Consider the following 16240-nt stretch of genomic DNA (forward strand, 5'->3'; position numbering starts at 1 on the left):
GCAATCAGGAACCGGCCGCCACGTTCTTGTAATATCTCATCCTGTCCCATCTGCTCGCTGTGACGAAGGAGATCTCCCTTGCTCGTCACTGTCGCCAGAGCTGTCTTCTTCTGTTTCATTGTCTTCCGCATTGAACGGTTTCCTCTTGGTGATCATTTGGCTCTGCTGCCGTCTGTGTTTTGCCTCGAGTCGTTTCAGCTTTTCATCTGCTTCACGCAGTTTGGTCTCTAGTGTCTCGAGTTCATATTGTTGGGAGAGGACTGTGTCTTGTCTGCATTCCAAGACGTCGCTGTCAGCTTTGATCGGCGAACAAGGGCAGGGGAAGAGAACAGGGATATGGCGTACTTCTGAACCACAGATTCCTCCAATGCGCCGATACCGTTGAGCTTGAAAAGATCATCGAGGGCAGCAGAGAAGTCGAGGGCGATTGTTCTAAACAGGTGTTTTCTCGTTAGCATCTCGGGAGACCTCTGGAGACCATTGTCTGCCTGATGGCTCGATGGACCGAGGCCGGGGTGGTTGAAGCTTACGATTGGGGCCGCCCGTTGGGTTGCCAGCCTGCGTCGGGGTTGGCTTCGTTGGATGTGCTCATTGTACAGGAAAGTTGTGTGTTCTATCGTGTGAGATGGCGGCAAGGAGGACAACGAAGGGCGAAAAAGCGAGAGATGTTGAGATATTGATGTATTTGCAAGAAGAATGGGTTCTGAGTCGTACAGGCAGCAGCAGATGAAATGAATGAATGAATGAATCACTTGATCGAGGTCAAGTGGACGATGCCTTGAGGAACAAGCACAGCACTGAGCCTCAGGCAGACTGGTTGGTGCCGTCTGCCCAGGTGCGATGGAGAAGTAGCGGTCGTGATTGCCTGTCTGCCATCTGAGGCAGACCAAGGGCAGACCGCATCCTTTGACGAGATTGTCGCGCCCAGCATCTTAGCAAAAGGGGCAAGAAGGGGTTCACCGGTCGAGATGGTCCCAGCTTCGGTGCCAGATGGTCCCTGGAGAACTGGGCAGTACTGGGAGAGTTTAGGGCGCACGGACTACCGAGCACCTAGAAGCCTTAGGCTTTCTCACCATGATTGGGGCATGCCGATCCCCGGTCTCCAGCCCCCTTAGCCCCAGCAATTGGCCGCCGCCGCCTAAAACTGCTGGGCCACTGCTGGGAACTCTGGGCTCCGAAAAGAACAAGAACAAGAACGTTCGGCTAGACTAGCACCACCGAGCACCAGTTGAATGACCTGCTTAAGTTCCGCTCCCTGATGGGGTGCGCCGTGCACTGTAGCGTCCGTCTGCGCTCGGTAGCGTGTGGTCGCATCAAACAATTTTGCAAATTTCAACAGCTGAAGCACTTACCTAGCAGTTTTCATTTCGTGTCACCGCATTTTCCTCCCTCTCATCTCCACCACCACTCTCCTTGTGCCTCTCGCGCCCACGATCGTCCATAGACGCGTCTCTGGGGTTTTGATCCCTCTAGGCTCGTGGTTTCACTTCCCAAAAGGGGCACGCTTGGGCTCGGTCGCATCTCCAGCCAGAGCGACTTTTACACCTAATGACCGCGACGATGGGATGCCTTCATTAAAAGCCTATACGCCTTATGAGACACTCGCATTTTGCCAGTCTGTCGTCCATCATGGTTCTAATAGCGCTGCCTTTGAGGGCATCTCGACCGCCTTGAATGCCAACCATCTGATTCGAGAGAGCGAAACGTACGATGAGTCTCGCTTGACTGCCGCAGCGCTGCAAGCACTATACCATGAGCTCCTGGTTGAAGAGAAAAGTGCCCAGGCTCCTCCTGCGGTGAATGGCGACAGCGGACCAAATGGCACAAATCCGCGAAAGCGGAAGCTATCCACCTCGCCAGCTCCCACCCCAGCTCCGGCCGAAGACGACGACAGAGATGAACAGAGACTACTCCAAGCACTGGTGGACAAGCTCTATGCGCGCTTTAGGGAGAACACCATAAAAGAAATTCACCAGGAAGAGGAAGAGTATCTCAGATTGCAGGCTGAAATCGAGGAGCTGGAGAAGGCTGAAGAGGATAATAAGAAGCGGCAAACCGAGACTGAAGGAGCGAACAAGGCGCATGTTCAACCGTTGAACGCGACTGCAGAGACCACCCCTAAGCCGCCAGCAGTTCAGAGCAGTACTGATGCCGCAACCGCTGCGCTGCCTACTAGTCTCGAGACCCAGAGAACCGAGCAGATCGCGTCGAGTGCGACAAGCACTCCAGCAGCAGATGCAGAGGCCTCGCCTGCATCCATTCGCAGCAGCATACAGCAACCTGTGGCAGCTGCTCGTTCTCCCGCGCCCACAACACCCATCATTGCTCCAAAAGTGTCAGTAGAACCTGCTCCGCTGAGACCGTCGCAACCACCTTCGGCACACCCTCCGCAGCAGTCGCCAGGAGCGTTTCACCGTACTCTTCCGGTCCCTTCGCCTCAACGACCACATTATGGCGCTATCAACCCACAGCACTTTCAACCTGGTCCTCAGGGTCAACCTGTACCGGTATTACCGCAATATGCGGGAGCCCCTCACATGCCTCCCCCTGCAGAATTTCCTCCTCAGAAACGCGGAGCTTCGGCCTCTGGCCAAGGGAGAGGCTCGCCCGTTCCAATGCAGCAGCCTCAGCAACCATATCCGGGATATGCTGGGTATCTTCAACAACCTCCCTGGCCCCATATGCCTCCTCAATACCCTCAGCCTCCGCCATACTCCAACCCGCCATATTACATTCAATCGCCGACTGGGCGGCCTGCAATACCATATTCAACTCCACATCATCCAGGATATGCTCCATATCCTCAAGGCGCTCCCATTCACTACCAAGGGCAGCCTCCCCATCCTCAAATATGGCCCTCACCACAACCCGGTCAACCATACTATGGCTATCCCAGTGCTGCGAACGTGACACCGGCTTCTAGAAGCGACTCGCGGCAATCACCGCAAAGGGGGAGATCGTCAACTCCGTGGAAGAAACGTTCTCAACTATCGAGTGGTGTTCGACCACCTAGTCCAACTCGGCCAGAGCGTGAGGTTAGTCCGCTTACGGACACAGAATCACCAACTCGGACAACAAGGGGCAGAAAATCTCCCGGCAAGACAGATGGAAAGGGCGAGGAAAGCAGCATATCCGCGCGAGAAGTCGCACAACCAGCTAGAGGCCGACAAGCAACAAGCGCAACCCCGAGCGCATTTGCCGGGTCACGATCACAGTCCCTTGCTTCATTTACGTCAGATACGCCCACAGATAAGCGCAAGAAGGGTGGACAGGCTCAAAAGATCAAAGCCGAACCCAGCACTCCCGCTCCGATACCATCGGATACAGAGCCGCAAACCCACAGGACCAGCAGTCGACGTGGAAGACCTCGAACAAGTACTGCAACCTCTAAAACCGATCTGATACAACCAATCACCGCTTCAAATAAACGCAAACGTTCAGTTGACCGCGACTCTACAACTCCCCCGGCTTCACTTCCGGCACAGTTACCATCCCCAGCAGCCGCTACCACGGCACCTTTACACGCTCAACCATCTGTGCGCCGCCAAATTTCTCTTTCACTGTCACACGATCCCTCACTCATTAATGTGTCCAAGAACTTCGCGAAAACAGCTCTGCTCTTGCTGAATGAGATTGTCTCTCACAAACTCGCGAGCATCTTTGCCAAGCCACTTTCCGAGCGCGATGCACCGGGATATAAAGATCTCGTGTTGAAACCTCAGGATCTGAAGAGCATCAAGGCGGCTGTAACGAAAGGCGGGAAGGCAGCCTTGGCAGCGATTGAGGCGTTTGAAGAGAGAACAGGAAGTAAATCTGCAGGAGGAAACGAGGGAGATGGTGAACAGGCCTCTAAGAGCGGTGCTACTGCAGCTGTGACAACAACACCGACTATAGCATCGGATGTGAACTCGGTAGGGGGGGAACGGGCACTGGGAAATGGCGTCTACATCCTGAGAGCAACAGAAGACCTCGTCCCTCCCAAAGGGATAGTGAACTCGTCGCAGCTCGAGATGGAGCTTGTCCGTGTGTTTGCAAACGCAGTCATGTTCAACCCTTTACCCAGCTCAGAGCGAGGGTTCGGCCGCTCTCTGCGCCTAAGGAAAGGAGGCGGGGACGTCGCTCTCCCCTTTAAAGAGGTGGAGGAAAGAGATGGCGATGCAGGAGCGGCAGAGAGCGAAGAATCAGACGGAGGCAGCTCTGGCGAGGAGGGTGGCATAATCTCTGATACACGAGAGATGTTTGAGGACGTGATGACCACGGTTAGGAAGTGGAAAGAGCTTGAAGTTGAGAGACTTGGAAACGTGGGCGCTGGGTTGAGCACAGAGATTGATCACACAGCAACTACTCCACTTCCGTTCGTGTCAAAGTCGGCAATTCAAGCCCCAGCACAGGGGAGTAGCGGTGGATATGGGAGTGCGAGTGCGAGCGTCGTGATCAGCGCAAACCCGAGCCTCAGACACTCTGAGAGTGTCGAGAAGGACGATGAAGGAGCCGCTCCGAGTACACCTGCGGCATCAGGAACAGGAACGGCCAGGAAAAGGAGGCGCATTGCCGACAGTTAGCGGACCATTTTGATGTGATGAGCACTGCTACGAGGAGGACGTCGTGGGACTGACAGGAGTGTTGAGTCCTGCATACGATTTCAAAGTCAGAGTAGGACTGTACCTACCTAAGTGAGGGTGAGCTTGTCGAGCAATGTCAACGTTCTCGCACTGGCATGTAGTAAGAAATGGTCATCGACTTTCGGCAAGGCGTATATGTATGATGAGGACCAGATCACGAGGTTCCGCAGCTTTGAATAGACCTGACAGGATCGTGATTGAGAGTGATTGCCGCGAGTCAAAAGATGTCCTTGTTACAGAGTACGTTCATTGCTTTACTTGGATGTGCTCGCAGGCCGAGGACAAGTTGGATATGTATGTTGTCCTGACGACATGAGAAACACCGTCCAAGTGTCGATAAGGCGGTACCATCGTGCTAGATCGATGTATGTACGGGAGTATCTCTGCCCATGGGACCCCCTTTACCTTCTTTAGGTACAATGAGGGCTCCGTACGCTCTCATTGTATCGGGCTCAGACCTGTTCAGTCATCCACTCGCTCAGATGTTGATTCAAGCGTGAGAACTGCCGGGTCGTGCTGAATGCATTTAATGATTGCATCCACGCATGCATACCTGCATGCCCTCGGGTGTTCAACCTACCATAGCTGTTCCACTGTGAGCCGGACACGGCATTCCAGTTCGGAGGTACTGGGCACATTAGGTCCATAGCCACGGCTCTCCACCGTTGCAGTTCCAGCTGAGCAACTGTGCGCGGTTGACCAGTTCGGAAGGTACAAGTAGGTCCATAGCCACGCCTCGACAACACAGGAGATCGGCTGAACAGTAAATAGAACAGGAAGGAGAAAAAAAAAAACTTACGCGTCAAATAGAATTTTGGCCTCGCATGGACGTACGTACACGTACATATGCGTGTATGCATCCAAGCAAGTACGTGCATGAATGAGCAGACTGTTCGAATCGGAGGGAAACGGCCTTCCCGAACTGGAGCAGTCAGAGCATGGCGCATAGCGTAGCCGGACCTGCGTCGACGCATATAAGAATCGGAGTGGATAGCTATTGGATGGGCCCCTTCCGGAAGATGTAGACTCAAAAACTCAATTCACTGTTCGGGACGAGGAGAAGAGATGGGGAGGACGAGGAATCATAACACGATAAAGTGTTCCCCCCTCTGTTGCGGATAAACTCAACAAGAGACATGTGTCCCGAGTGAGCTCCTTGACTGGCGGACAGTTGGGAATCAGAGAAGAGCAAACACATGCTCCGGGCAGTGAGCAGGACAAAGCTCACAGTGGGACTTTCGCAACGCCGTGCTCATCCATTCCAATGGGAGGACTGGAGGATGAAAAAAAAAATCATGTCTTGCCTCTCATTCAAGCTTGATGCAGGAGTTGATCCCACCAACGATGCTCTGTGAGGGTCTTCAGGGTGGACGATCAGTCTCAGTGCAAATCGTAATGAACGGCGACTGAAAGATAGGGTATCACGACAGCTCGAGTTATCCTTGCGAGGGATGGCAACAATTTCTGAGCGGCCAGGATACAACCTTGATAGCTGTGTCCGCCGTAACTGATCAATACAGTGTCAAACCTTGGTAACAGACCAAAAGGCAGCGTCACGTCTTTGACCGGGATTCTGACGCGAATTGCATGTATTTTTGCTCATCGCAAGGAGCACTAAACTCGGTGTAGGTTACCTTTCAGCCAGTTTCAGGCTGCGCTTCCTCGCCATCCTGCTCGTTCCGCCATCAAAGGGCACTGGATCGACTCTATTTTTTGCAAGAGTCCCTGTTCGGCTAGGAAGGCTGCACTCGTCCTTGCTGTGGGGTTCTGAAATTGAGCTCGTCCTGCAGTGAATGCCAAAGAAGCGACGGGCCCCTTTGGCACAGCGATCGCCGTCCGAGGATAACCTTATCTTGGAGTTGAGATTGCAAAAGATTTGGCAAGTTCGGTAAGGGGGCTGAAATTCTCCGCAGACGACCAAATTTCTGGTGTTTCAAGTTTTGGCGAAGTTTGGAGACCCCGATCATCCCAAAGACAAGACCCTGACCAAAGCTCTGTTATCAATCAGGTGATGAGGATTGGAATATGGGCCGCTTCATATCACATAACCTGTAGTGCTGGTTGCAGATGAAGGATTATCCCTGGAGCTGCCGGAGTTTCTATCTCCCTGCGATATACCTCTTAGGTAGTAAATGGATACGGTGTCCTTGCACCAGTGTCTCAAAGCTGAATTTTGGGGTGTGTTGCGAGTCTGCGTGCCACGGAGACGCAATTTTCGTTCGCAGCGACCTAACATACTAGGACCGGTCTGAAACTTCGCACTTCTAGGTTTGATAGACGCAACATCCAGCAATGCCAAGTCTTTTCGAGGCAGAGGAAGACGGACGGTTGTATGTCAGTTCACGGGACGCCCTAGCTTGGTGACACCAATGAATTTGCTCAAGAGGCAGAAAAGAGGACGGGAATGGCGCAATCGCGCAAAGCGTAAGCTTTGACGTCGTCACACACATACAAACTTACTCAAAAAGTTCCAGGGAACCAAAAAGTATCATCGAGGGCATCATCATGACTTGGAATCTTCAGCCCCACAAGGTCGGATAATCCGGAGCGCTATTCGTATGTTCGAGAAAGGGGAGACAGGCAGAGAAATAACAAAGAGACGAGGTGGAGACCGAGTAGCTTCGATCCGACTCCAAGCACGTACCTTGTACGAATTGTCCCTGATAGGTGGTTGTCATCCGGGGCCTGCCTGTCTGTCACCAGCGCGTAGTACTTTCCCCCTTGAGATTCTTGACTGCGTGAATCGCCTGGGTCTGGCCGGAAATTTGCCCCTTTTCAGAATGTTTCAACCAACCTGCTGCTGCTGACTGTGACGTGTCAATTCTAAACCAGGAATTGATGGTCGCCTTTGAAGGTCACGAGTGCATTCACTGCAAAATAGTCATTTCCGAAGGAATCCTGGACATCTCCACAATTTGGTACGCGAGCTGCTAGGGATGTGTTGCTTTGTAGAGGACCAACGTGAACTAAATCCAGTATACATCCCACGGCGCTTACGAGTGGGGGGAACGCATGCACCGACGCGACAGAAAAAAAGAGGGCTTGCCAACGCATAATGGCGAATCCCGTTCCCAAAATGATGTATGCAATGCCGACAAAGGATTATTTGCCATTGTCTCGTTCTCTGATTCGTCTGAAAAGGAAGGAAAGTCCTTGGAATGATAGACTAACTGACCTTGCTGATCTCGTGACGGATTGTGTAATTATGCCCAGCGAAACGATTTGCAAAAGGATTGACGAATAGAAAATGGCAGGACATCCAACGAGCGGAAGATGCACCTCGGGGGCGGTGTGACAGCGAAGACTGCCTTTCGCAAATCGACAGGGGCGGTTTGCGGATGGAAGAGCACTCCAGCCTCTTGTCACGTCGCAAAACTGGGAGACGATGCTGACCGCGCCCGATTTGACACTGAGCGGAACGCCTATTTCCATCAACGTGCAAGTTGAAACGGCCGGAGCGCGGAAGCGAGGTCCAGAAGAAAAATGGAGGAAGCCGTCGAAGCTTCGCTGCCGTGTATTGGTGCTAATACCTGGGCGGCAGCGAGCTGAAAAGAAAGGCTTTTGGTTCACGGCGGTGGTACCCAACCAATTGAGGTCAAACGGGGCGCGTGGAGAGCCAATGGGTATTCTAGTCAGCGCGTCAGGTCTGGTCCAGGCATCCCCCCACGTCAGAGGGCAGCTGGGACAAGGTACCCTGTCCCGGCCGAGGCTTCATGGCGTTGGGTGCGCAAGACAATGATGTGATGGAGGCGTGGCCAAATCCGGGGTGCGTCTGCCCATCAGGAGGTCCTGCTCTCGTCTTATCGCCCGGCCAGTGAGGGCGCCCGACCTACCCGACAAGCGAGGGAACACGACGTCAATTCGATCCACCTCGATCCGGTTATCGGCCTGGCGGCACCTCTTGTGCTTTTCTGAAACAGGCACAGGTCGGTCTCTTCGTTCTCCTTCCCGGCGTTGCGGAGAAGGGAGGCTAACAAGGCCCAGGGTGAAGAGGACAAGTATAGATCAATAATCAGCGCCGGACACAGAGCTGTACCGCTGTACCCAATATTCGCGCCCGAAATGACTGGGCTGGCTCTCTGGGGGGCAGGGTCAGCAGCCCTGGCACGAGGCATGTACATGGTCCGCCTTTGGTTGCATACAGGCGCCTGTGCATTTGCCGGCTTCTATTGTCTCCATTTCATCTCGGTACCTCGTTTGCGCGCCCCGCCAAGGCGGAGAGGACGGTGTGCACCCTGACTCTTGTTCACGCCCGACAGACAATCATCGGGGGGCCGAGAGCGACGTGGACAGGATTAGGACCTGCCGTTGTTGCAGTGAAGGAATATAGTACCCAGTACGGGACAGGTAGCTTGGGTCGACCAGCAGCCGGATTTGTGGACTCGTGGATATGTGGGCGTTGCGGGCTTGTGGACTTGACTTGGTGAGGCAGTGTCGATGAAGGGGGGGAAAATCAGACAGTTGGCTTGTCCAAGCTGTGCCGGACGGAAGCTGGTTGCCTAGTGTGGGCTAGTGAGGCCCAACGGGTCGGTTCTTTGATACGCAATACCTGTCATTTCAAGTGGCTTTTCACTCTGCCATCCACCCGTCAAAGTATCCGAGTCTGACATCAGTTCACGTCAACCCTAAACTGAGCATTAACCACGCAGACTACGCCCACAAATAAAATCGAACGGGAAGCGGTCCCAGAGAGCTCCCATCGACATCCTACAACCGCTGTTTCCATGTTAGATCGGCTGTGCATATGACCTGCAGGCGAACTACCCAACTTCTACGGAGCACAGCATAATCGACTCTGCACCGTGCAATGCCACCAAATGCCAGCGAAGGACTCCGCTTTCTTCATGGGGCAAACGCGCTGAAGTGCCATCGAAGGCGAGGCGCTCTCGTCAGACAGGGTCAGCGCCTCTACCAGAGGGTTTAAGAGAAGGAATACTCTTGCGTCAGACCACAAGCCTTTCTCTCATCGCATCGGCTCTCACCCTGTGCAGGTCGAGGGAGTCTAGGCTAGACGGAGGATGCGTGTGCGTACACAACAACTGGCACGGGACAAGATTCTAGATGGTAAGCACGGTGAACACCAGATTGCAGTCTGGTCCAAGCGGTGGTCCTCAGAGTGGGGGTTTGCGACCGTTGACTCGCAGCTGCAGCGGAGGATCGAGAAAGATTGGAGATGGCATCTGCCACGTATCTGGCGCGGTGCAGAAATCGCCATTCTATGCATGTCAACTCGTGCATTCATGATCGAGTTCGGTCCAAAGGGTTTTAGCAGCGAGCGACCTAAGCCGCAGCTGGTCGGCACGATGCGACAGGCGGGTTGCAGATGCGCGATTCTTGAATGCGTAAGGGCTGGTTCTTTTGCAGGTTCATGAGCTCGTGTCGGCGCGCTGGAATGTGGAGGGCTGCATCGTCAGCGGACACATCGAACGACCAGATTTGGTCCTGTGCAGCAGAACAGGTCAGCGCGGAGTGGTGAGGCGAGGCTTTTTGATGTGCTCTGTCTCCCGTCTACGTATTGTGCGAGGAATCTGCCTGACCCAGAGAGCGCTGTTGCAGACGAAGCTCATGCCGTCAGCTGAATTGACCATGGGGCATCCCATCGTCAATTTGCACGTGCCCCTTACCAAGTGGTATCTCCGTCCGACCTGACTACATGGGACGTACAATGGACTCGTTACGAGGCAATTGCCCGTGTATTTTGGACCACAATTTACTGCCCTTGTACAATGTGACGGACGGAACCGGAGGCTGTGGAGAGTTATCGACCTGGGTAAGCAGAGAGTGAGGTGGGAGTGGAAAAGAAAAAGGGGAATGGAAGGAATGGACGGACATGGGCGCAAACGCATTGGCTAGAGCCCAGAACCAAAAATGAGTGGAAGATTCTGTCGTGATGGGCGATGGCAACAGATGAATCCTCGAGGCGAAAAACAGTCCAAGAAGCGAGGACGGAGGAGACAGGGGGAGGACAAGGGCAAGGGCAGAACAACGATGGAAACATCGCAGACAAGGGCGTGAGGGAGCCGTGGCCAAAGTATGTACGTAGTGGCAGAACCTCGTATGTAGTGCCCTTTGTTGTAGTGGTAGTTGGCTGGGCATTTTCTTTTTTTCTGGGATCAGGGGGGGGGGAAAGGTGCGATTGCATGGGTTGCCGAAAGGGGGGAAAAAAAAAGGTGAAAAACCGGGAGGGGAAGAGGCAGAAGGAGGGGAAGGGAAGAGAGTTGGCTGTGAGAGCTGTTTGCCCCTGTCAACCGTCGGCTCCGCCAACTTTTCCTACCGAGTTTAGCCAAGCGAGAAGTGGAGGCGAAGAAAAAGCCAGAAGAGAGCGAGAAGAAGAAGAAGAAGCCTGTAAGTGCTGGGGGCTTTTTTGCGTTGGGTGCCCTGGTGCTAGGGCTGGGTGGTATGGAGGAGCCCAGAGTCCAGAGTCATGGACCAAGGGAGCAAGGGAGCAAGGGGGCCGCGGTGCCGCATCACAAAGAAATCTTTTCCCTCTCTTTTTCTGGCGGCTAGAATAGCTTAATTCAAGTTGCTCGAGGGAGGGAATGTAGGTCACCCTGGGCGAGGTGCCAGGAATACAAAGGAGTCGTCGTGCCTGGAAATAGAACCTGGAAAAATGGAACAATGCTGTGAAGGTACCGAATACAGCTGAGGGCCAGATCCTCAGTATCCAGTACCCAGTACCTCATCAGGTACCGACTTGTCATTATGACGGCACCCTTCCCATGATTATATTACCAATCTTTACCACGTCAATTACACCCTCGTACAACTCCCGAGCCACACCCCGTCGCCCAACCCCCCCCTTCGGCCTAGACTTGGTCAAAAGGGGGGGAGCCCTGTCGAGGAACAGGAAACGTGGGAACGCCCTGAACCTTCCCTGACCGTTGTCCCATGGCTTGTGGCTCATGGTGCCATATCATATCCCACGGCCACCACCGCCTAACCTAGTACAAGGTAGGTACAGTAGCATACTAGCTGAGATCCACTCGCATCTCCCAGACTCCCACACCCGGCACCCGCACACTACCTAAATTCATCATTCGTGCATATCCCAAGTCCTCATTTTATCCTCATTTCTCCGCCCTATCCTTTTTCCCTCTCTCGCATTTGGCCTCGCAAACACGACCGTCCCATACACTCCCTTGACTCATTGCTCCTCCCAACGGACACCACTGGCCACTTCTCCTCCTCCTGTGCTGTGCACAAGATAATTTAATTACTGCTGTATCGTCCCCAATTAGGAGCAGATCTGCTGGTTGTTACATCTGCTTCGTCCTTTCCTTTGTTCGAGGTCCTCTGCATACCCAGTACTTCCCAACCCACCCCCCTTGCGAACTTCACAAGAAGACCAACTCACCAGTCTTCTCCTCGACACCCTTCTTCCGCTATACCTTCTGAAGCCTTCTTGTCCCCCCGAGCTGACCGGTATCTGACTGCGTCCTTCGGCGCTGTCACCGGGTGCATTCTCATCTCCTCGACCACCGCGTCGCGCCAGCTGCGCCTGCGACAAACACCCTGCAAGCCTTCCACGCAGCTCCGAGCCGGCAAGGCCAGCGTCAACCCTCTCGACGCCTTGCGCACCCACCCCGATCTGACACTGCCACCAGACGGCAACGCATTGTACTTGCATCTGAACCCTGGCCTGCATTGCAGCTGCACCAACACAAATTCGGAGAGTGCCCTACACCACCATCAGGCCTGCGCCCACATGGCCTTTGCCTAGGGGTTACTGGATGCTGCATGCGACGCTAAGTTCTCTACAAGCTCGGGGGCGTTGATCCGGATCTCCCACCGCGAAAATCAGCATAATGAAGCCGTCGAAACGCTATAGACAGAGCTGGACTCCCCTACGTCGTCACTCTCGAACCTGAGCTTAGTCGAAAAGAACCTCCCATACCCTTTACCATCTGGCTTTCTGCGCCATGATCTCTGCTACGCCCTCGCCCTCGCCCTCCGCCAGGGCGTTGCGGAGCCGCGACAACTCCCCGTCGCCTCATCCGCGTTCTCTGGCTCGCATGCCCTCATACCAGCGGGTGAATACGACTCTTCATCCCTCCTCCTCGGTCACTCCAGTCTCCGCCAACAGCACATCCTCCATGACCCAGAGCCCCTATATCAGCTCGATCCAATCTTCTCCATTGGTGTCACATCCCATCTACCAATTACCTCACCTCGGAAACCCCGTGCCATTTGAGCTCGGCGAGAGCCTCGTCTCCCCTCATGTGTTTTCTCCCCCCAAGGAACCCTCGGCAGGCTCCAAGGTTGGAATCATGCGCAAGCTCTCCCAAAGTGCCAAAGATGGCGTGTCCTCAGCTCGACAGACTCTGCGGAGGAAGGCCTCATCGTCCGCCCACTCCCGGCGTGACGGAAGCACTGGGCCAATCACCAGACGTCGCAGTGACAGCAAGAATGCCATTACGAGTGTTTACACTGTGGAGTCGCCGTCTTTGGATCCCTTGCCCCTGGATCTGCAGACGGGCTTGGGACTCTACGCTGGTGACACAATGAGCATTTCCAGCGAGCCCACCACATTGATAGACACGAGTCCCGAGGGCCAAGCGCCGTGCGTCCCGGAGCATCTGGTGGCGGGCTGCTTATTGACCAAGATCACCAAGAACAAAAAACAAGAGAAACTATTCTACATGGACGTCGAGGGTTCCCGTGTCTCGTGGAAGGGTGCGGTGACAACCAAAGTCTTTCATATTGACAACATCAAGAGCATCCGGAGTGGCGAGGAAGCTGCCAGTTACCAGTCGCAGCTCCGTGGTGAAGCCGTCGACCCGGAGCTGTGCTTCACCATCAACTATACCACGTCGGATTCGGCCAAGCAGGTCAAGTCATTGCATCTCGTTGCTCGCAATCGCCAGGATCTTCGACTATGGGTCGAGACCTTGGAAAGCCTGGCGAAGCATCGAGAGGAGCTGATGACGAGCATGGTCGGATCTACTGAACGCGAATCGGTCGTTCGAGCTCACTGGGACAATGAAATGGCAAAGCGGACGGCCAAACACAACATCGCCAAAGCCGACGGTCTTGACCTCCCATCCATACAGGTGCTTTGCCGTAAACTCCACATCCACATTCCCGAGAGGGAGTTGGAGGAACATTTTCATTTTGTCGACGTCAACAAGTCGGAACTCTTAGACTACCCTCAATTCCGGGAATTCCTCAGACGTCTTCGAGAAAGAAGCGATATCAGGAAGATCTTCGACGAACTGAGGGGTGACGATTCCAGGGGCGTTACGAGGTCTCAGTTCATTGCCTTCCTTAAGCGTCATCAAGGGATTCATATCGATTCCCTGTCCGAGTCTGATGTCTGGGAGGAGAAGATCAACGACTTGATAGCCATGTCGTTTTCGGATGATCCAGTCATGCAAAGATCCGGTCTCATTGACGCCAACGCTTTTGCATCTTTCATTGTCTCCAAGGACTGCCATGTCTATACCAAGCCCGAAGCTTCGGCTCCCAACTTTGATCGACCTCTTGGGGAATATTTCATTTCAAGCTCCCACAACACGTATCTGACCGGTTGGCAAGTGGGAGGCACCGCTTCAGCGGAAACCTACATCACTGCCTTGCGACACGGATGTCGCTGCGTTGAAATTGACTGCTGGAACGGTCAAGATGGCCACCCGAGAGTGACCCACGGTCGTACTCGCACAAGTTCGGTACTTTTCTCGGACTGTGTCAATGCCATCCAACGATGCGCGTTCGATGTCACTCCGTACCCGGTGATCATTTCCCTGGAAGTTCACTGTGATGCCGAACAACAAGCCAGAATGGTGCAGATCATGTGTGACGTGTTTGGGGAGCGCCTTCTTCTTTACCCTCTGCCTGGCTTTACGGCACAGCTGCCTTCTCCAGAAGATCTCAAGTACAAGATACTCATCAAAGTGAAGTCCACAGAGCTTCACGCGGACCTTGCAGCGTCGCGGCGTCCTGCCCCTGTGAATCGAGATCGGAGCGCAAGTTCTCCGAACAGACTCGGAGCCCAACCGACAAACTGGGTGCTCCCAGCAAAAGTACCCTATGTCTCGAGTCCCGCATTGGTTACGCCTCCAGAGACCATTTATTCACCCACCGACCGATCGGTCACGGCAACAAGCGGAAGCAGTGCCGATGAGGAAAGCGATGTTGCACCGAACTCACCTTCGACCATTGAAAGTCAGCGGCGTGTCCCAAAGCTGAGCAAGGTGGGCTCTCATTTGTCTGCTCTCGGCGTATATATGAAAGGCTATACGCTCCGCGATGCTAAGGACCTTCGTTTCCAACAATACAACCATATATTCTCGCTCAACGAAAACAGAGCCATCGAGCTCTGTCGTTCTACGGAGCACAAATCTCTGTTCGAAGACCACAATCTCCACCACCTGTGCCGTGTTTACCCCAAGACTCTGCGCTTCCAGTCCTCCAATTTTGATCCCAACACCTTCTGGCGGAGGGGGGTCCAAATGGTCGCCTTGAACTGGCAGACCTTCGACGCTCATATGCAGATGAACCAGGCCATGTTTGCCGCCGGTACAGACGCGTATGGCTATGTGTTGAAGCCCGACTATCTCAGAAAGCCTCGGACCAAGCACGGAGATTTCGAGCATCGGGTCAAGCTGCCCCGCTATAAGATCAGATTCTCCGTCCAAGTGATTTCGGCTCAACAGTTGCCTCGAGCGGCAAACATGGGCAAAGATACCCCATTGAACCCGTTTATTGAAGTGCAAATGTTCAGCGCAGAGGACCGAGCTCGGGGGATAGCCAACGGCACTGGTGGCACCGAGACCTACTCGAACGGCTATCACGGCATTGGATCGCCCTATCGAAGACAGACGCAAATTCGGTTCGGCAATGGGTATAACCCTCAATTTGGGGAAAACATCGAACTTTCCCTCGAGACCAAATACCCTGAACTTGTTTTTGTTCGATTCATCGTCCTAAATTCGGATGACGGAAGACACACGGGCAAAGGGGTCAAACAGCTTGCGGCCTTCACAGCCAAACTCGACAGCCTGCAGAAAGGCTATCGACATCTCCCCTTGTTTAATGGACAAGGAGAAGAGTTCATATTCTCTACGCTGTTCTGCAAGATCGCCAAGCAGGAGCCCAAGCTGATGCCTTGGTCGTTGCAGGACGTCACGGAGCGGACTTCCAGACCCAACGTGCTTCGAGGTTTCCTCTCACGCGGCCTGTCAAGCGATCGAGGCAGGGAGCGTGGGTCCGGTGTCGAAGAATCAGACGCTGCCCGAGCAAGATCGAACCGTGACACCGAGGAGAAGGCTATCAAAAAGTAAGGGGAACTGTATTTACATCAAGCATACTTGTATCAACGGTCGACAGACAATGGCGCGGGAGTTTGACTTTTTTTTTTCCCACAAGATACCCAAAAAAGCATATATGACCTGATGACACACAATAGACTGACACCCGTCTGGCAACGGACATTTCTTTTTCTTGTTGCTACTATTGACGGTTAGGGGAGGCTCTTTGTTGTTGTTGTTGTTAGTACCAAACCTATTGTTCTTATGTATCATCATATAGACCACGGGGGCCAGGCAAAGGCCGCGTGGGTGTTGGAATACTATTAATCCCTGGGGAGGGAGTCAATTGAGACTTTGCAATTGCCATAACGG

General features: G+C 53.7%; 3 protein-coding genes across 3 annotated transcripts; 2 read left to right on the forward strand and 1 right to left on the reverse strand.

Annotated features, from left to right (window-relative positions):
* Positions 1-36: 36 nt before the first annotated feature.
* On the reverse strand, positions 37-592 carry A1O5_07505 (uncharacterized protein; the record flags this gene model as incomplete). The annotated part of the gene is made up of 3 exons (XM_007748094.1): positions 37-271; positions 346-432; positions 531-592. The coding sequence occupies 3 exons, from the start codon at positions 590-592 to the stop codon at positions 37-39; spliced, it is 384 nt and encodes a 127-aa protein (XP_007746284.1).
* Positions 593-1565: 973 nt separating this feature from the next.
* On the forward strand, positions 1566-4562 carry A1O5_07506 (uncharacterized protein; the record flags this gene model as incomplete). Its single annotated transcript, XM_007748095.1, has 1 exon — positions 1566-4562. The coding sequence occupies one exon, from the start codon at positions 1566-1568 to the stop codon at positions 4560-4562; it is 2997 nt and encodes a 998-aa protein (XP_007746285.1).
* A 7979-nt stretch (positions 4563-12541) lies between these two features.
* A1O5_07507 (uncharacterized protein) lies at positions 12542-15901 on the forward strand (the record flags this gene model as incomplete). Its single annotated transcript, XM_007748096.1, has 1 exon — positions 12542-15901. One exon carries the CDS (start codon positions 12542-12544, stop codon positions 15899-15901), a length of 3360 nt encoding a protein of 1119 aa, XP_007746286.1.
* Between the last annotated feature and the right edge of the window lie 339 nt (positions 15902-16240).

This window comes from Cladophialophora psammophila (assembly GCF_000585535.1).
Source record: "Cladophialophora psammophila CBS 110553 chromosome Unknown aczJe-supercont1.11, whole genome shotgun sequence".
Lineage (NCBI taxonomy): Eukaryota > Fungi > Ascomycota > Eurotiomycetes > Chaetothyriales > Herpotrichiellaceae > Cladophialophora > Cladophialophora psammophila.